Source organism: Salmo salar, chromosome ssa03 (genome assembly GCF_905237065.1).
Source record: "Salmo salar chromosome ssa03, Ssal_v3.1, whole genome shotgun sequence".
In the NCBI taxonomy this organism is placed as follows: domain Eukaryota; kingdom Metazoa; phylum Chordata; class Actinopteri; order Salmoniformes; family Salmonidae; genus Salmo; species Salmo salar.
Window position 1 is genome coordinate 61,579,377 of NC_059444.1, and position 20,375 is coordinate 61,599,751.

Genomic DNA, 20,375 nt, shown 5'->3' on the forward strand with positions numbered 1-20,375 from the left:
CAACCTCTGTTCTCACATGGGAGAACAAGAACCCCGACAACGTGAGGCACGGGACCCGAAGCTGTGGCTCCTTATCTCCTAGAACTCACAGAGCCATACTTCAGGGAGACACACTGGTGCTAGACACACGAGTTCATCTACTATTCCCCAAGCAGTTACACCGCTCACCTAGAGACATGGAGCAGAGCAGAGGACAAACTGCTTTAGGGAGCGCTGTGAACGTGCCTCTGCTATGTTGTTCTACATGTCGTGCTCTGCCTTTCCTAGAAGATTATCGGCCTTTCCTAGAATATCCCTCATGCAATAGAAGGGGGGGGGGGGTGGAATCAGACTGACTGACTCACACCCACACTTCCACCTCCTCTCTCTCTCTCTCTCTCTCACACACACACTCTGAAAGGGTCTGTTTTCATAAAGACCCCAGCCAGGCTTGCATTACCTAGAACTGTTGATGTAGCAAGCCGTGTGAACTTGAACTGGAACCAGATGATGGAGCTCAGTAAGTCACTCTGGCTGTCATGGACAGAACTGCTCCTGCTGGTACCGTCAGCTGGGTGGGAGAGACTACTGGATGGGACACTTTGATTGGACGAGACTACAGGATGGGACACTGTGATTGGACGAGATGTTATAAAGGATCCAGCCTAATGCTGTGTAACAGAAACTACAGGATCTTGGGCTATGACTTGTCTGTTGTTTCTACCAAACACTCTGATTTCCCCCCTTTTGTCAACTTGCTGCTTGGCCGAGCTATCACCCCAACATGAAACTATGGCTAACACTTGGCTAACACTTGATAGGAGCATTTTAAATGTCTTGTCTGTTCATTTTTAATAGTTAAGTGATCCAACATTGATCTTATATCTAGGCCTATACCTACAATTTAAGGGTGGAACTGTTATTTCCCAGTCTCTGTTTCAGTGGGGGAACATATTCGGTGTGGATGGAAATTAGATAGCTGTTTTAAGTCCGCACTCTGAAGAATTGATGAACTCACCTAACCCCCAGCCAGTAACATGGACCATCACAACCACACTGCAGACCCCTGTCTTTTCTCTGCTGTGCCTACATACAGAACCAATGCTGTCCTGACTATTGATGCGTTCTTAGTATTATTTATGTACACACTTTGTGACACATTGTTTGTGTTGTTTTTTTTCCATTTCATCCATTTTGTATGTCTTAAATGAGGACCTAGCTGTTTTTGTGTTGTTTTTAGTATGGCTTTGAAATGATCCCCTTAATGTCTCATCTAGATCCATTAGGTCACTGTACTGATCAGCCATGTGATCCTATATAGCTTAAGGGCTCTATTCAATCCGTATCGTGGAAGTTCAGCGTTACAGCGTGATTGAAATTTAAAAGCAATGTTCCCGCATTAGCGGAGACTGCATTCACGGTAAACGCTGCATAAGTCCACTCAATTGGAAATGACTTTTCTATCGCGCAGTCTGTAACGCTTCAGCAACACAGATTGAATAAAGCCCTAAGCTACCTTATTGCCACGAAACCACAGCACATTGCCTGTCTGTGTTCACTACTTGGCTGGTAGACTTTGTCCAAGTTCATTAAAGTAACCAAAAAGTTGTGTTTTGAGCATGGACCAAAGATAAGTTCTGCTTTAAGCTTTTTCCAGAGAATATACCCAGATGTTAGATAGTTGCACCTCAAATGTTACACCCCAACGTCATTTAGACCAATATAAGTTTGAGTTATGTTGTAATACTATTAGGAGCCCAGGCGGTGGTGGGATTTCATTTTCCCTAACCCGCCTGCCCCTGAACCTGGCAGCCAGACTTGGTCTTCCTCAGGAGGAAGGACCCACCATGGCACAGCCAGCCCTGCCTCCTGCCCATACGATATGCAGGCAGTCACTGTCCAGTCAAGCCGTCGCTTTTTATACTGCAGCTGCAGGCAGCTACGCTCACGGTCTCTGAGATCCCTCCCTCCGTGTAACTATGAAAAGGAAGACAGAGTCCAACCTAAAGCTCGCTTTGTTTAAAGCTTGTTTGTACACCGCATGGTACCTTCTGTATGTAATGTGTGTATAGTTAATTGCACTATTGTTTTTTTTTAACTAACTTGGATGTGCAATAATGAAACTATAAAGAGTATGTAATGAATTAAAAAGCAGCACCATTGTACCATACTGTTTGTTATTGTTTTAAGGCTAAGTATCACTGAAAAACAAAGCCACTCATTGATGTCCTAGTTACAGTCCAGTTTGGTTCTCAACCTGAGCTGCCTGGCAGAGGGGATGGATTTTGGCGCCAGCGACCAGACAGATTTCTAAAATCTCTCCTTCTGAACAGTCAGCGTCTTAGGTTGACACAATGGACTTGACCTGCTTGACCGAGCAGGCATCGCTGAGTGAGCCTGCATTTCTTTCTGGTAATGAGGCCTGAAGTAGCGTAGTAGAATTTGATGGGGGAGGGGGGGGGGGTATTAGCACACAGACTCTCCAGGTGAGTTGTAAAGCTTTATCTAGCATTATTTTGTGGATTATTTTGTGGACCCTTGAAAAGTTTAGTATTCTGAAAATGCCTGCTTCAAAGACTAACTTCTAAGGACTGCATGTCAGTGATTGTACTTCATAATGCAGTAATGAACAAATACCACTTTATCCTAAAAGTATTACAATTATTTATATGAACAGCAGCATACAACTCACACTTAAGTCCACCAATGGCAATGAAGAATATTCTCATAGAATTCTTTTTTTTTTATTTTCACAACAAAGCTCAACATGAAAAGTATATACATTGGGATGGCTACAAAAAAAGGAAAACTGTAGAGGCTATGCAATTTAACAAGCTTCTTGATGTACGTAGAGTAAAAGACAGTATGGGTTTACACTCAGGCACCAGAATAGAGAAGTAGGCTGTCCTCTGCAATAACAATGTAATAGATCAAATTTTAGAACAATGACCATTGCCATACTTATGAAACAGACGTTTTGGTTAAGTACATACTGGACAGCAGCAACTGATCTGAGGCCTATTGACTTGACGATCCTGTCAGAGCTTGATTATCATGGGCTCTGGTGTCAAACTTTTCAGAAATGTACGAAGACAAAGTCACACCAAGCATTTTATTCTGTTCCCCATTCAAGAACGCTGGAGTGTTTCTCCGGCTGGTATGTTAGTCTGTGTGACAGCAAAAGGAACAGCACAAAAGCAGAGTAGTACTATACAGTATAAAAATAGTGCCAAACAAGGCTACGAGTTCTGCTGACGGCAACAAGAACAGGAAGAGAGGATAGAAAAAGAGTGATGTAAAATTCCACATCAACCTCTAACTCATACCCACTGGGCACAATATCATACATTCCACCTGTCAGAGAACAAGATGGAGCTGATACCAATCTGATCCTTCGAGATCTACTATCTATGAAGTGTCTAGTGGTAGGGGTCATTTTGGAATCCTGCATGAGAGAGAGACAGAGAAGACTAGTCATTCACTACTATTCATAACCATCAGTGGGGATTGGATACAGGCACACAGATTGAAGCGTTGGTTTAACTCCCAAACAGAGCTTAAGGACAGAAGAGGGAAGAAAAGCAGCAGGGATGAACTTTAACACTTTCCTCCATAGGGATGGCACAGGAGGCAACTAACTCAGCCCCATCTTTCCCTGGTTGGGCTGTAGAGGGGGACCAGACCCATGTTATGTGACAGGGGTGTCAGAGGGAGGGACCCATGTCATGTGAAAGGGGTGTATATCCCATCTGTCCTCACTGCTCCTGAGTTCCCCAGGAGATGTAGTCGGGCCGCGTGGCAGCACTGTACTCGTCGATGAGCTGCTGCACCACCTCACGGGAGTTGTCCAGCTCGTCAAAGTTTTCCTTGAAGATGTCCTCCTTGCGGAACTGCTCCAAGAAAGCCTCGCGCTTTCGCAGTTTGTCGTACTGCTTGCAAGTCCGCTCGAACAGCTGCAACGGAGGAAGAGAAGAGGCATCCAGTGAACTTGTAGCAGTGAATTCACTACATATACCTCATATTAGTCACTTCCTGCCCACTCCCTCAGTCACTGACTGTGGGTTAGGAGGATACCAAAAAGACTCTTCACATTTTATCACCAACCCATGAAGTGTTTTGCCATTGAAATGTTAGCTAAGGATTATAGTTTTGTCTCCTTACAAAATATTTTTGCACAAGGCACCCTACTCCCAAGTAGCCAACCTACTCCAAGTAGCCAACCTACTCCAAGTAGCCAGTAGCCAACATACTCCAAGTAGCCAGTAGCCAACCTACTCCAAGTAGCCAACCTACTCCAAGTAGCCAGTAGCCAACCTACTCCAAGTAGCCAACCTACTCCCAAGTAATGAGAATGAGGGGCGGAGCTTACACAGGAGATGCTGGTGTGATTGGCCATCATCAGGCCGCTGACGCGGTGGGCGGAAGGTAGGTACGGGGACTTCCTGGACAAAGCCACCTGGATGCTGGCTGGACCCCAGGGGATAAAACTGGCCAGCTTACGCTCCCGGATCCTCTGCAGGCTTTTGTGGACCTGCACTCACACAAACAGGATTATATCAATTTCTGGAAAGTATTGATATTGCTATAACATTTGGACCAATATGTTTAACACACCACCACGAGGCCATTACAATATCCACTTGGTCTTCAGCCATCTCCTTCATAACTTTATTTTTAATGTCATCCGTAGTTAAGGACATCACTTTGATTAGACAATATTTTTTAAATATATATTTTTTTAAATAAAAAAACCCCCACTGCGCTAGCACACATTCTCATGCTAAATATACACACACACACCTGGGTGGGGTCCACCTCTCCCTGGATGATGTTGAGGATGGCAATGTAGCAGTGGTTGGTCTGTCTGTCCCTGCCCGTGGACACCATGACATTCTTCGGCTGCAGCAGCCTCCGCATCACATCCAGCACTGTGGTCTTCCTCACACTGGCCACCTGGGAGAGAAACAAAGGAGAGGGCATGTATAAGCACGCATATTCATATACAACTGGAATGCTTTGTTCACCAAAAGTTTTTAAAAGAAGATGAATCGGCAGATACTTGGATAACACAGTCAAGATCTGTGTTTTCAAGAACAGAGATTAAACTAAACTAGTACAATTGGTGGGACTTGCTTTAACTCTTTAAAAGTATTTTTGTGGTAGTGGTAGTAGTTTAAAAAAGCTTTACTTTACTATTTAAAGCAAAGCAGTTACATATAGTCAAAGTTAAATGCAATAAAATAATTGGTCTGATTATTAATTGGTACTTTGATATAGTTGACATGGTAGTCTATCACTTTGGATTGTGGGGCAGTTCAATCACAAAAATGTCTAAACTACAGTTGAGTGTGAAAACTAAAAGAAACACAAGACAAAATGGTCTTCTGTCAGAATATGGGAACAAAAACAGGAGCAGGTGGACAACACTCTTAGGAAAGCAAAGCAACTGGGTTTCAGATAAAAAGATGTACAATTTACTTTTGTAAAACATTCAGTATAAATTAAGTTGGATTTTAGGTGAATGATGATGTAACGATTAGAAAGTTCTAGGCTATTACTGGGGGAAATAAATATGATGGTGCATCTAGTGATGACAGCTCTTTAAAAGTATTTTGATGGTAGTTGAACTATGTAGAACAGGTTTGTATCTAGACCTACGAATAGCTAGCTGTAGTTCTAATAAACCAACTAACAGTGAAATCTGAAAAGTACATTTCCTGAAGAAAATGTGGTGTGCTTGCTAGCTTGTTTTAGAGTATGTATGGTTTTGAAAAACATTATAGCAGTGGTAGTGTCTGCAGTAGTAATGTTGGGGACTGGTTATAGTTGAACAAGTAGCTAAATGAAAAGTTAGGATATCCTGAACATGTGAAAGTTGGTTTGGTGTCTCTAGCTTGAATGGTTCAATAGTTACTGTTCAAATCACATCAAATTATATTTGTCACATGCGCCGAATACAACAGTGAAATGCTTACTTACAAGCCCTTAACCAACAATGTAGTTAAGAAAAATACTTTTTTTTGGTAAGAAATAAAACAAATCATTAAAGAGCAGCAGTAAAATAACAACAGCGAGGCTATATACAGGGGGTACCGGTATAGAGTCAATGTGCAGTGGCACCGGTTAGTCCAGGTAATATGTACATGTAGAGTTATTAAAGTGACTATGCATAGATACTCTGGTGCCTGAGTGTAAATCCATACTTTCTCGTACTCTACGGTAACAGAGAGAACAGTTCACAACTAGGGTGGCTAGAGTCTGACAATTTTTAGCGCGTTCCTCTGACACCGCCTGGTATAGACGTCCTGGATGGCAGGAAGCTTGACCCCGGTGATGTACTGGGCCGTACGCACTACCCTCTGTAGTGCCTTGCGGTCGGAGACCAAGCAGTTGCCATACCAGGCAGTGATGCAACCCATCAGGATGCTCTCGATGGTGCAGCTGTAGAAACTTTTGAGGATCTGAGGACCCATGTCAAATCTTTCCAGTCTCCTGAGGGTTTTGTCATGTCCTCTTCACAACTGTTTTGGTGTGCTTGGACCATGTTAGTTTGTTGGTGATGTGGACGCCAAGGAACTTGAAGCTCTCAACCTGCTCCACTACAGCCCCGTCGATGAGAATGGGGGCGTGCTCGGTCCTCCTTTTCCTGTAGTCCACAAATCATCTCCTTTGTCTTGATCACGTTGATGGAGAGGTTGTTGTTCTTGCACCACACGGTCAGGTCTCTGACCTCCCTATAGGCTGTCTTGTCATTGATCAGGCCTACCACTGTTGTGTCATCGGCAAATTTAATGATGGTGTTGGAGTCGTGCCTGGCTGTGCAGTCATGAGTGAACAGGGAGTACAGGAGAGGACTGAACACGCACACCTGAGGGGCCCACATGTGGAGCATCAGCATCATGTGGAGCATCAGTTTGGCGGATGTTACCTACCCTTACCACCTGGGGGCGGCCCGTCCAGAATCCAGTTGCAGAGGGAGGTGTTAAGTCCCAGGGTCCTGAGCTTTGAGGGCACTATGGTGTTGAACGCTGAACTGTAGTCAATGAATAGCATTCTCACATAGGTGTTCCTTTTGTCCAGGTTGGAAAGGGCAGTGTGGAGTGCAATAGAGATTGCATCATCTGTGGATCTGTTGGGTCTGTATGCAAATTGGAGTGGGTCTAGGGTTTCTGGGATAATGGTGTTGATGTGAGCCATGACCAGCCTTTCAAAGCATTTCATGGCTACAGATGTGAGTGCTACGGGTCGGTAGTCATTTAGGTAAGTTACCTTAGTGTTCTTTGGCACAGGGACTATGGTGGTCTGCTTGAAACATGTTGGTATTACAGACTCGGACAGGGAGAGGTTGAAAATGTCAGTGAAGACAATTGCCAGTTGGTCAGCGCATGCTCGGAGTACAAGTCCTGAATGCTGACCTGTTTAAAGGTCTTACTCACATCGGCTGCAGAGACCGTGATCACACAGTCGTCCGGAACAGCTGATGCTCTCATGCATGTTTCAGTGTTACTTGCCTCAAAGCGAGCATAGAGTAATTTAGCTCATCTGGTAGGCTCGTGTCACTGGGCAGCTCTCGGCTGTGCTTCCCTTTGTAGTCTGTAATAGTTTGCAAGCCCTGCCACATCCGACGAGCGTCGGAGCCGGTGTAGTACGATTCGATCTTCGTCCTGAATTGACGCTTTGCCTGTTTGATGGTTCGTCGGAGGGCATAGCGGGATTTCTTATAAGCTTCCGGGTTAGAGTCCCACTCCTTTAAAGCGGCAGCTCTAGCCTTTAGCTCAGTGCGGATGTTGCCTGTAATCAATGGGAACGACGTCGTCGTCGATGCACTTATTGATGAAGCCAGTTGGATAGTTATTTTATGCAAATATGTATAGTTATAGTTGATAATACTTTGAAAGAATAGGATAGTTAAGATAGCCAGAATTGTTTAAGTTGGTCTTGTAGCTTAATTGGCCAAGCAGCAGGACCACTGAATGGCTACCTCTATTCTTACGGCTCTCGTTCAAACCCATGTTAATTTATGCACATTTTACAATGGTTATAGTTTAAAAAGTATATATAGTATCAAATCTTTTGACAAGCAGTCTAAGTAGGGTCAGTCTAAACATCTCAGCGTTGGTTTGCAGTTAATAGCTTAAGTGGTGAAAGAGATTGGTAAATCAAATCACAAATTCGAGACCTTTCTAGTCCACACTAACTTTTTGTCAAAGTTGTTGGCAAAGTGGTCAAAATAGGTCAACATTTTTGTCAAAAGTTGCATTGTATTACAATGTCCCATTAAAGTGATTGAATGCATAGTTTCAAAAGTATAAATAGTTTTAAAAAGTTGTACGCAAGCACACTATTCCAGACCAGTCTTCACATTTTAAAGTTTGAATGGCATTTCTAGCTTAAATCGTGTAAGAGTAGCATGCAGAAGAATAATAATAGAAATAAGTTTGACAAAGACTTCAGTGTGTTAAAAAAAACTGGGAACTCAGGAAAAGAAATGAGCGCCAACTGGGTTTCATTTTTTTGAACAGTCATCCAACTCGCAACTCCAAGTCAGAAACTCAGGCATCTTTATAGAGCTCCAACTTTCAGACCTGAAGATCACTGACTTATTGATTTTTTTCAGAGTTCCCAGCTGTCTTGAAAGCACCAAGACGTACTACGCGGTCACTGAGAACTACTTACCGATTGGTCAGTGGTGAGCGGTGTGTAGCCAGTCATCAGGAAGTGAAGGCGGGGTGTGGGGATGAGAGAGGCGATCAGACCAATCAGGTCGTTGTTCATGTATCCAGGGTAACGCAGGGTGGTTGTGCTGGCTGACATGATGGTGGAAACCTGTGGAGAGAAACAACCTTTCGTTGTCATAATTACTTGTGGCTGTTTTATTTCCGTAATCTTGTCAATTTCTGTCGGGCAATCACCAGGAGTGATCATAAGAAATGCAGCCTATATGACAGGAATCATCACCTAGATTCAGCCCCGGGACTATTTTTTCATGAGTGGATGGTCAGGGAGCCGGAAAATAGTTACAAATCATTTGTAGACTGCAAAAAGCCCAAATAGATATAATATTTTACTAAAATATAATAGTTTCAAACCTTATTTACATTTGTATACATTTGCTAGTATTTTTACAGTATTTTATGTTTAAAAAAAGATATGGCATAGGAGATTGTATGGTTAGAAGGTTAGCTTACGTTATCTAGAGAGGGGTATATAGGGCTGGCACAATTACTGTATAAACGACAGTTATGGATGAAGACCGTCGTGAAAATAAATAACCGGCATAACCGTTGAAATATTTTTTGGGGTTGGAATGAACAGCTGACTGAAGACAGAATTGCCGGGCATTCGTGAGGCTGAGTCCGTTTCTGCAGTAACATGGACTCTTAACAACGTGATGAAACTGCTGTTCCTTGCTGAAACAAGCAAGGAGTTGCCTAGACAGTGTCCCCCTCCCTGCAGCAGCACACATAGAAATATAATGAATAGAACAGACCTGGCACCTCTAACCCTGGCAATTTGACTGGTAAACTCATGGGTACACTCGCAACGGCTGCCTGGTATTGCGATACAATCATTTCCATGGTAATGTAGAATGTTCATTCAAATGATTTTAACTGATGTGGCTCATGCAATGGAATGCATTTTATGTAATATCAGTTGAGTTGAATCAACAAATCACAGCACATTTTGATGGGTACACTTCCTGCTTTTAATTCCTTCTTTTACTTCCTCCTTTGTTCCTATGGGTACACTCGCAATAGCGAATGGGGACGCCCGTTCTATTTCTATGGCAGCACATGCAGTCAGGAGCAGAGAGGAAGAAAAAAAAAGAAAAAGAAATAAAAATAATAATATAACATTTGACCGGTTATTACAGTGTCCGTGTTCATTTGTGTGGCCAATAAGTCATTCAAATTCCATGACCGCCACAGCCCTAGGGATATAGACATATTTGACCGCAAGTAGTTTTTTTAAACAATCACTGGGTGTTCATTCAACAATAATTGCTAGGGAGTGTGAGATCCGGTTTGACAGTTAAAGCATGAGGAGTAACTAGTCTAACTAGTTTGTTTAATCCTCAGGACATTCTGACAAACAGTGTGAGGTTTACTTCACCCATACACTCTCTCTGTATTCGCCTAATCATTTCTGGGTCACGGTCAGTAGGCTATAAACAGTAGCCTGGTCCCAGTTCAGTTTGTGCCGTAGTACCGACTTGGCAAGACCGCACAAACAGATCTGGGACCAGGCTATCAAAACGCCTCTGTATAGAAACACTTTCTCCTCTCAGGAGTCTGGGGATCTAGAACCTGGATATTGAGAACACCATTAGGGAAGGAGGTGGAGCTTGCACCTGAGTGGCATGTGTCAATCACTCACCAGCTGGTTGATCTGGGAGAAGGAGGGGTTCTGGATGTGCAGCCTGTCGGTGGCGATGCGGTTCAGAGCAGTGTTGTCCAGTACCACCTGACACACACAAGTCGAAAAGAGAAACAGAATGAGAGGGATGTGTAGACGTGAGGTCAGAAGATTGAGATTTCCACAGAAAGACAGCAATGGGGGAGGTTTGACTTTAGAATTAGGGGAAAGTGAGAGGCAAGAGAAAGATGCTGTGTGGTAGAGACTAGTTAACAATGGGCTTTGATACAATCCTCCAGTCAGTCTTGATGGGTAAAGCAGAGTAGACAGTGTGCTGCTGTGTGAAGACTGAAGCAGTGAGGCACACACTGTGCGTCACTAACAGGGGAACCAATTCTTCTCCACATAGATTCTATTAGCTGTGGGGGCTAACCCAATAAGCCTGAGTAGAGGCCCTTACGTAAACTCCTGCAGGAGGAAGTAGATATCGGAGAGGAGAAACATTAGGCTGTCAGAGCATCTCGGGAACTAATACAATCATCAATCCCAGGCAACAAAGATGTAATCATCCAGAGAAGTAAAATGTTCACCAACACTGCCTCATTACCAGTCATACACACCAGCAGCCAGGGAAGAAACCCTTTCTGTTACAGCATGTTGCCCGGCTGGCAGCGATGGTCATAAAGCATTATTCATGATATACAGGCCCTGTGGCTCCTAGTTCAACTTCCTCCCTCTCTCTCTCTCTAAGACTTGACCATGGAGCTTGACTGAGGCAGAGCGACAGGTATGGCTTTTGACACCACACTGAGCATGTTGAGAGTGGGGGGGAGCGATAAGACTTGTCTGTCCCCATCCTGTGGTGTTTTGGGGGATGAAGAAACAGTACCATTTTGGACAGGATGTTTGTAACTTTCAACAACAACAAGTGTGGGAACCGGAAACTGTTTTTTTTCATCACATTTTAACGGCACAAGGGGACGTTCTCAAAACAATTACCATGCAACATCAGAGTTTACGTGCATGGATTTGATTCCAGGAAAGAACCTTTTGTCTATTCCCCACACAACGGTAGCCAGCTGAAGGCAAAAAGCACAGATGAGAGGGTGTGTGTGGTCTGCAGATGTGTGTGTATTTCTTGCTCACCACACAGTCTGCGTTCTGGGTGAGCCTCTTGAGTGTGAGCAGTGAGTTGTAGGGCTGCACCACCACGTCGCTCATCTCATCCTGGTTAGGGAACACAGAGTAGGTCTGCACCAGCTTCTTAGGGTACCTGGCCAACACGCACAGGAAGAACATTAAAAAGTATCACACACCAGGTCACAGAAAAACATCCAACAGTGGAAAACTAAAGGTTCCCCCAGGGAGAGAATATTATCTCTCCAATGGAGGCTGGGACAATTATGGTTACAATTAGGAGAGTGTTTCTGCTCCATAAATTATAAGCCTACTAACTTTACAGCAGTCAAACAGAAAGAGAGACCACCTCATCTCGATGTGGAAATTCAGCCTCCTTGTTTGTGTGTGTGTGTGTGTGTGTGTGTGTGTGTGTTTAGACCTGTCATTGAGCCTCTCCAGCAGGTAGGATCCCAGCCCGGACCCAGTTCCCCCAGCGATGGAATGACAAAGGACAAAACCCTGCAACAGAGAAACAGAACCATCTTAATTCTACTGGTCTGGGTGAAAAGATTAAAACGGCTCCAATGTTTGGGCCGATCCAGACAAATGACTAATTTCCTCTGGCTCAGTGCGTCACCACCCCTCACATATTTCCTGACAGCTGATACCCATACACTTCAATTGATGCGGGTTTCATCTCATTGTGATGGTCACACAGGGATTTAAAAGTCCTGACATGAAAATACAATACAAAAGCATTTTGTATAATTGAAACCACTTTCTCTAGGTAGAAACAAACCACTTTCTCTAGGTAGAAACAAACCACTTTCTCTAGGTAGAAACAAACCACTTTCTCTTGGTCACAGGCGGACTAAATCAGTTAGTGCTCACTGCTGATGAAGGTGTAATGTAGCCAGGCATTTGTGCTCTGTCGTTCTCAGAGACGAGGGCAGAATATTATCTGTCTAGTTCTATGAAATGACTATTTACATTTTTTTATTTAACCAGGTCATTTTGTACTGTTACTAAATATTATCATGTCTATTTCACAGTTATAAAGGAAAGTAAAATCATATAGTTAGTCGATTTATTATTTAATTGTTACTATATTTATAAAGTATATCAGTCATTTCAAGCCACATTCATCAACTTTTGTTGAATAGGAACTACATCACATACACTGAGTGTACAAAACATGATGAACACCTGCTCTTTCCATGACACAGACTGACGAGGTAAATCCAGGTGAAAGCTATGATCCCTTATTGATGCCACGTGTTAAATCCACTTCAATCAGTATAGATGAAGGAGAGGAGGCAGGTTAAAGAAGGATTTTTAAATCTTGAGAAATGGATTGTATATGTGCCATTCAGAGGGTGAAAGGGCAAGACAAAAAATACAAGTGCCTTTGAAAGGGGTATGGCAGTAGCTGGCAGGCTCACCGGTTTGTGTCAAGATTTCACGCTCAACAGTTTCCCGTGTATATCAAGAATGGTCCACCACCGAAAGGACATCCAGCATCCCTGTGGAACGCTTCCAACATCTTGTAGAGTCCATGCCCCGACAAATCGAGGCTGTTCTGAGGGCAACTCAATATTAGGAAGGTGTTCCTAATGTTTGGTATACTCAGTGTATATTTCATATTTTCATCAAATTTTTACTATGTACTTGAGCTTGTTACCTCAAAAGTGACTACACCTCAGAAATGTATAACTACTTATACCAGAAAGGTGAGATTTTTATCTTTCTTGGCGTATGCAGCATTACTAGTTGTTTATGGCCCTCTCATGATAGTTACTTTTGAGTATGTCTATTTAGGCAGAAATCTACATTTTAGATTACATCTATCAGGTTAAGTAGTACTTATTGTACTGTGCCAGTATATACGACCTGTGTTTATGCCTCTCACTCTCCACCCAGCCTGGAGGTGGGAGGGCAGGCCAACCCCACAAATAGGCTCTCTCCTTCGCCTAGACAGCCATGTAATACCTGCCTTCTACTCCAGTCCAGTGATTACCACCCAACACGGCATGCCACGCCCTCTCTCTCTCACACACACACACCCTCTCAAATGCATGTCCACATACACTAAATAATAACGTGGGGTCATAAAGAGTATGGGCAACAGAAATTACACAGACTTCTATGAGGAAAGTCATGTTGTTTTAAGGGAAGCAACCTTACAGCTGGCAGTTGAGGAACGTTTTTTAAAAAGGCTTGAAATAACAGAGCATTTACTAGTTTTAAGATGACATGTGCGGGCTCCCAATTTATGTGTACTCTCTATTAAGTTACTCATTATAAGTCGCCAAAGAAAGCATGCTTTCCACCACAGCACAACTGAAGGGAAAGAGAAAAAAAGAACAGAAAAACCTATATTCCTTTCACACGTCAGTCAGTGACATATGGAGAGAATCAGGAAGTGTTTCATTCTGGATAGACCCCTCCCATTTTCAGGTTCTCCCTCCAAAGTTCCCCTCACGTGAGGCGGGATATGCAGTCAGTGCAGTGTGTGTATGCTTCCAAACTCAGGCCTGCTGACTCCTTAGCTTTCACCCCATACTTTCTGTGGACCAATCAGAGACTGAGAAAGAGTGGGCTTGCCTCCAAGCTGTCGCTGCCGTCCGCCTCTCTGTCGATGATATCGAAGATCTCCTCATGGATTTTCTCACCCTGCAAAACGACAAGACATGCATTATTCCAGATTGTTATTTGGGTGAATGTAGTTACAAAGAAATTATAATAATAACATAGCCAGACTTCTACTAAATATGCATTATTCGCCTCAAGGCTAAAGCTTTTGTTCTCTACATGGACCCTGTCCTTTAGCCTCTGGTCCAGCTACAACCAACAACATGGTCCACAGTCACCTGTGAGAATCCGCTGGCCCAGTTGTTCCCTGCACCTCCTCCGTGCTCCGACAGGTAGATGTTCTCTGGGTTGTACAGGTTGGCGTAGGGGGAGTTGAGGATAGAGTGGATCACCCTGGGCTCCAGATCCAACAAAACAGCACGGGGGATGTAGTGTTCATCGTCTGCCTGTGGACCATAGAGAGACGTAAGGCTTACTCCTCCTTGATGCACAGAAAGCAAAGCATACACAATAATAATAGTAGTCTGGTGACTACCTACAGGACCTGATGTCACAGGGAGGCCAAAAAGATCATCTCATATTCTATTCTACTGCTTTTTAGTCAATGCCACATCGACATTGCTCAATCTAATATTTATATAATTCTTAATTCCATTATTTTACTTTTGTGTTGGAGCTAGGAACACAAACATTTCGCTACACCCGCTAAATATGTGCATGTGACCAATAACATTTGATCGCAGAAAGATGGTGAATGCTGCCTGCCATAAATTATTAGACTGCTCCATCTAGTGGGGAATAATGGTACAGTCCATGGTGCATGTTTCATGTCTATTTCGTTTGCCATCAATACAGCAGCTGCTGCACCACATATTTTATTTAGCTAGGCAAGTTAAGAACAAATTGTTATTTACAATGACGGCCTACCAAAAGGCAAGTACTAAGTCATGTTTTGCAGAGGGGTCAAATACTGTGGCTCAGTTGGTAGAGCATGGTGTGTGCAACACCAGGGTTGTGGGTTCGATTCCCACGGGGGGCCAGTAAAAAAATTTTTTTTTAAATGCATGAAATGAAAATGAAATGTATGTATTCACTACTGTAAGTCGCTCTGGATAAGAGCATCTGCTAAATGACTAAAATGTAAAATGTAAATGTACTTATTTCCCTCATTAAAATGCGAATCAATTTATAACATTTTTGACATGCGTTTTTCTGGATTTTTTGTTGTTGTTATTCTGTCTCTTTCTGTTCAAATAAACCTACCATTAAAATTATAGACTGATCATTTCTTTGTCAGTGGGCAAACGTACAAAATCAGCAGGGGATCAAATACTTTTTTCCCCCTCACTGTATATAAAATAAAAATATAGGACAAAATACACATCACGACAAGAGACACACCACATCAAGAGAGACCTAAGACAACAACACAGCATGGTAGCAACACAACATGGCAGCAGCCATACATGGTACAAACATTATTGGGCACAGACAACAGCACAAAGTGCAAGAAGGTAGAGACAACAATACATCATGCGAAGCAGCCACAACTGTCAGTAAGAGTGTCCATGATTGAGTCTTTGAATGAAGAGATAAAACTGTCCAGTTTGAGTGTTTGCGGCAGGTCGTTCCAGTCGCTAGCTGCAGCGAACTGAAAAGAGGAGCAACCCAGGGATGTGTGCTTTGGGGACCTTTAACAGAACGTGACTGGCAGAATGGGTGTTGTATGTGAAGAATGGCGGCTGCAGTAGATATCTCAAATAGGAGGGAGTGAGGCCTAAGAGGGTTTTTTATAAATAAGCATCAACCAGTGGGTCTTGTGACGGGTATACAGAGATGACCAGTTTACAGAGGGGTATAGAGTGCAGTGATGTGTCCTATAAGGAGCATTGGTGGCAAATCTGATGGCCGAATGGTAAAGAACATCTAGCCGCTCGAGAGCACCCTTACCTGCCGATCTATAAATTACATCTCTGTAATCTAGCATGGGTAGGATGGTCATCAGAATCAGAGTTAGTTTGGCAGCTGTGGTGAAAGAGGAGCGATTACGATAGAGGAAACCAAGTCTAGATTGAACCTTAGCCTGCAGCTTTGATATGTGCTGAGAGAAGGACAGTGTACCGTCTAGCCATACTCACAAGTACTTGTATGAGGTGACTACCTCAAGCTCTAAACCCTCAGGAGGTAGTAATCACACCTGTGGGGAGAGGGGCATTCTTCTTACCAAACCGCATGACCTTCGTTCTGGAGGTGTTCATAACAAGGTAAAGGGCAGAGAAAGCTTTGTTGTAGAGCATTTAACACAAAATCCAGAGACGGGCCAACTGAGTATAAGACTATCATCTGCATATAAATGGATTAGAGAGCTTCCTACTGCCTGAGCTATGTTGTTGATGTAAATTGAAAAGAGCGTGGGGCCTAGGATTGACCCTTGGGGTACTGCCTTGGTGACAGGCAGTAGCTGAGACAACAGATGTTCTGACTTTATACACCGCACTCTTTGAGATAGGTAGTTAGCATACCAGGCCAAAGACCTCTTAGAGACACCAATACTCCTTAGCCGGCCTACAAGAATGGAATGGTCTACCTTATCAAAAGCTTTGGCCAAGTCAATAAAAATAGCAGCACAACATTGCTTAGAATCAAGGGCAATGGTGACATCATCGAGGACCTTTAAGGTTGCAGTGACACATCCATAACCTGAGCGGAAGCCTGATTGCATATCAGAGAGAATACTATAGACATCAAGAAAGCCAGTCAGTTGATTATTGACACGTTTTTCCAACACAATTGATAAACAGGGCAAAATAGAAATTGGCGTATAACAGTTAGGATCAGCATGAACTCCCCCTTTAAATAAAAGGACACATCGTGGCTGCCTTTCAAGCAATGGGAACCTCCCCAGAAAGGAGAGACAGGTTAAAAAGGTTGGAGGCAACGATAGGGGCAGCAACCTTAAAGAAGAAAGGGTCTAAACCATCTCACCCAGATGTGTTTTGGGGGTCAAGTTTTAGGAGCTCCTTTAGCACCTCGGACTCAGTGACCGTCTGCAGGGGAAAAATAGGGAGGAGCATCGGGGCTAATCGCATTAGAAGTGGTTGGAGATGAGGAAATGTTTGACGGGCAAGAAGGCATGGCAGAGTCAAATAGGAATCCTGACTTAATGAAGTGATTAAAGAGCTCAGCCGTGTGCTCCTTGTCAGTAACAACCACATCAACATTAAGGGACATGGGCAGCTGTGAGGAGGAGGGTTTATTATCCTGGTCTTTAACCATTTTCCAGAAGTTCTTGGGGTTAGACCCAAAGAGAGAGAACTTCTCCTTAAAGTAACTAACTTTGGCCTTCCGGATAGCCTGAGTGCAATTATTTCTCATTTGCCTGAACGAGAGCCAGTCAGCCTGAGTATGTGTATGCCAAGCCTTTCGCCAAATGGAATTCTTGAGGTGGAGTAACTCTACAAGATCACAGTCAAACCAAGGGCTGAACTGGTTTTTAATTCTCATTTTCCCTTATAGGTGAATGTTTGTTAACAATACCACTGAAAATATCAAAAAAGAAGGTCCAAGCATCTTCGACAGAGGGGATCAAGCAGATTCTATACCAATTTACAGAGGCCAGGTCATGAAGGAAGGCTTGCTCATTAGAAGTTTTTTAGCAAGAGTCAGGTCGTTTCACTGAGCAGCCATTACAAACACAGGCTGTAAAACAGTGATCACTAAGGTCATTACAGAAAACAGCAGAATGATACCTATCAGGTTTATTTGTGAGGATAACATCAAGGAGAGTAGCCTTTTCTGGGTGTTTGGAGTCATACCTTGTGAGATTGGTAATAATCTGAGAAAGATTTAGGGAGTCACATTGCTTTAGGACTTGGTGTAAGAGGCCAGGAGAGAGCTTAGGGCAGGTAGGGTGCAGGTAGGGTAGAGGCCGGTGCTGATGGAGGACGATAACACCCAGCAACAGTCAACAAAGAGCTATTTGAAAGTTTAAAGCTAAAAAACAGCAAATCAAATTGTTTGGGGACAGACTTGGTGGAGACAACAGAGCACTGAAGGTGTTCCTTGGTAAAGATTGCCACTCCACCACCTTTGGAAGATCTGTCTTTTTTCAGCTTTACTTAACTTGCTCTGTCTGTGTAGTCAGTGGATAACTGTCATGCGCAGTACTTTAGTTTGAAGCCAAATCTGGCAACCTGCCTAGCCCACATCAGGACCAATAGACAGAGAGGCGAGGATTCCCTCTAGTCTATCGCCCTTTCTCAGCTAATATTATCTTGATTCCTCACATCCTTGCTTCTCGTTTCCTTCTCAAAACACATTGGAGAAGACGGTTTGAGGGGAAGGACCTTGGAACTTCTCCAATACGGTTGAAAAAGATACAAGGTGATAAGATGCGATGCCTAGATGTACTCTCTCCCCATTGGTCTATATCCGGGATAGGAACCTGACCCACTGATCTAGCTAGCTAATGTTCTATACCTGATAGAAGAAGACATCCTTCCTGTCAGTGCCCTCTGTGGCGAACTCCTCCACAATCCCCTCCGGACTGATGCCATGCTCTGCACAGAGTTGTTTCCAAAACTCAAAACCAACTGCAATAGAGAGGAAATAAGATGCATTTAATTATAACACCAAACCCATGCATGATACGTGCATGTCCAGTAGTTGTTATTTTACTACTAGCCTAGCTGTTGGCTAGCATTGCTAGCGTTAGGTATATGTGCTAGCTAGCTAATAATTTCTACCAAGGGAAAGAGTTCACCGTACTTTGGTTTCCACATTGGCCAAGTTGAAGTGTTATGATTTCTCTGGGCATATTCCTCTTTTAGTAGATCCCCTACCAGCGAAGTCTATAATCGGAGAGACTGCTGTCTAACCGACCACTGTATTAATCTTGCTTCCCTCTTGGAAACAACACGAAATACCGCATAAATGGAGTCACAACGCCAAACGACATTTCGACAGTGCGCAGGCTCACGTTCTTCTTCTTCTTCTATAATATTACGGCGTTCAGCAAACATACGTTATAGGGGCATGCCGCCACCTACTGTACTGGGTAGTGTAGTCAATCACAGTTTGGAGAATAATGAATAAAGAACCAAACATTAAGATAAACTAAACCCTCCTATCTAATCCTGTACTACTAAGAAAATAAAAAGACCCCTACTAACTTCTATCAAATCCTGCATGCTCACATTTTAGGGCTGCATTCAACAAATAGTTGAACACATAAAATAGTTTGGCAGAATTGCTGTGAATTGCTGTGACTACAATTAAATAAATTATTTACTTTTTCGAAATTGTCTGGATATAATTACATATCTCTAAAATCGTATTTAAATTTGGCTATTTCATTATGTGTGACCAGAGTGAAACATCAATGTTGCACAGACATTGTGCAGGACGCAACAGATTTACATGCAAGGCTCCATAAAATTTGAATTTCAAACAACAATAATCAGCAATCACCTGTCCCTGGGTGTAGGACGTTTTCCACATATATAACTGTGCCTTTCACGCCTATTTATGTTACTAAATAAGAATGGTAGAAAGTGTTAGCAGAGGGAGCTGTATGCCGGATCGAAGACAGGAGGAGAAATGGAAGTGAGTGAGGGCGAAATATCAGAGAGGGGTAGGTGTGGTGAAGTTCTCGGAGCCCGGGGCTTGCACGGAAAGTAACTATTGGCTGTCCTAAAAGTCGCTAGAAGTCGCTAAATGACTCCATCACCTAATTTGCATAATTTGCCATGTGCATGTAATTGTGATGGACGCTGTAGGAGAGAGGAATAACGTCGTTGGAGAGACAAAAAGTGAGTAAAAAAACACCCTAAATATGTTTAGAACTACAAATGAACTTTCTTCAGTCGATTCTTGTTTTTTTTTTATGTCACAATTCCAACCCTCCTCCTTTATCCGGGCTTGGGGCCGGCAAAAGTGACCCAAAAGAGACACTCTGGCGGAGTTACTTAGTTTTCTATTTTATTTTATCTTTTTGGTTTTTGGTTTTTAGTTTAGTTTTCTAAATTTGGTTTGGTTTTTAACCTTATGGTCCACTTAGGAGCCTACAACAAGTCACAGTAAAACATGAACATTTTTAACCATAACATTTAAAAAAAAAATTTATGCAATCTACATTAACAATCTAAATGGACCAAAAAGAGACCATACTTTCTGAAAAAGGTGGTCGCAGATGTGAGTGACCAGCGTTTCAGCCTCCTCCTCGATGAGTCCACGGATGTAAGTGTTTCTAAGTACCTGGGGGTTGTGATAAGGTACTTTAGTGACACCAAGCAGACAATTGTATCACCATTAATCATTTCTGTACACTT

General features: G+C 43.1%; 2 protein-coding genes across 2 annotated transcripts in view; one reads left to right on the forward strand and one right to left on the reverse strand.

Annotated features, from left to right (window-relative positions):
• Positions 1 to 2,149, forward strand: part of LOC106601140 (unconventional myosin-X) — a 55,268-nt gene extending 53,119 nt beyond the window's left edge. Inside the window, exon 14 of the mRNA XM_045715024.1 lies at positions 1 to 2,149. This exon is cut by the window's left edge and continues 461 nt beyond it. The gene's annotated coding sequence lies outside the window, so the exon portion shown is untranslated.
• Positions 2,150 to 2,686: 537 nt separating this feature from the next.
• On the reverse strand, positions 2,687 to 19,038 carry LOC106601139 (tubulin gamma-1 chain). Its single transcript, XM_014193100.2, has 11 exons — positions 18,814 to 19,038; positions 18,526 to 18,638; positions 14,325 to 14,492; positions 14,059 to 14,127; positions 11,894 to 11,973; positions 11,482 to 11,608; positions 10,357 to 10,443; positions 8,656 to 8,805; positions 4,780 to 4,932; positions 4,349 to 4,510; positions 2,687 to 3,932 (listed from the first exon to the last, which is right to left on the reverse strand). The coding sequence occupies exons 1-11, from the start codon at positions 18,860 to 18,862 to the stop codon at positions 3,735 to 3,737; spliced, it is 1,356 nt and encodes a 451-aa protein (XP_014048575.1). The 5' UTR covers positions 18,863 to 19,038; the 3' UTR covers positions 2,687 to 3,734.
• Positions 19,039 to 20,375: the final 1,337 nt, after the last annotated feature.

Excerpts from the sequence above, each read along its gene's own strand:
- LOC106601139 (XM_014193100.2), bottom strand. The coding sequence starts at position 18,862 with ATGCCCAGAGAAATCATAACACTTCAACTTGGCCAATGTGGAAACCAA. Across the intron at positions 14,493-18,525 it reads AGGATGTCTTCTTCTATCAG|GCAGACGATGAACACTACAT; the intron begins GTATAGAACATT and ends TATGGTCCACAG. Across the intron at positions 10,444-11,481 it reads CCCAGAACGCAGACTGTGTG|GTGGTACTGGACAACACTGC; the intron begins GTGAGCAAGAAA and ends TGTGTGTGTCAG.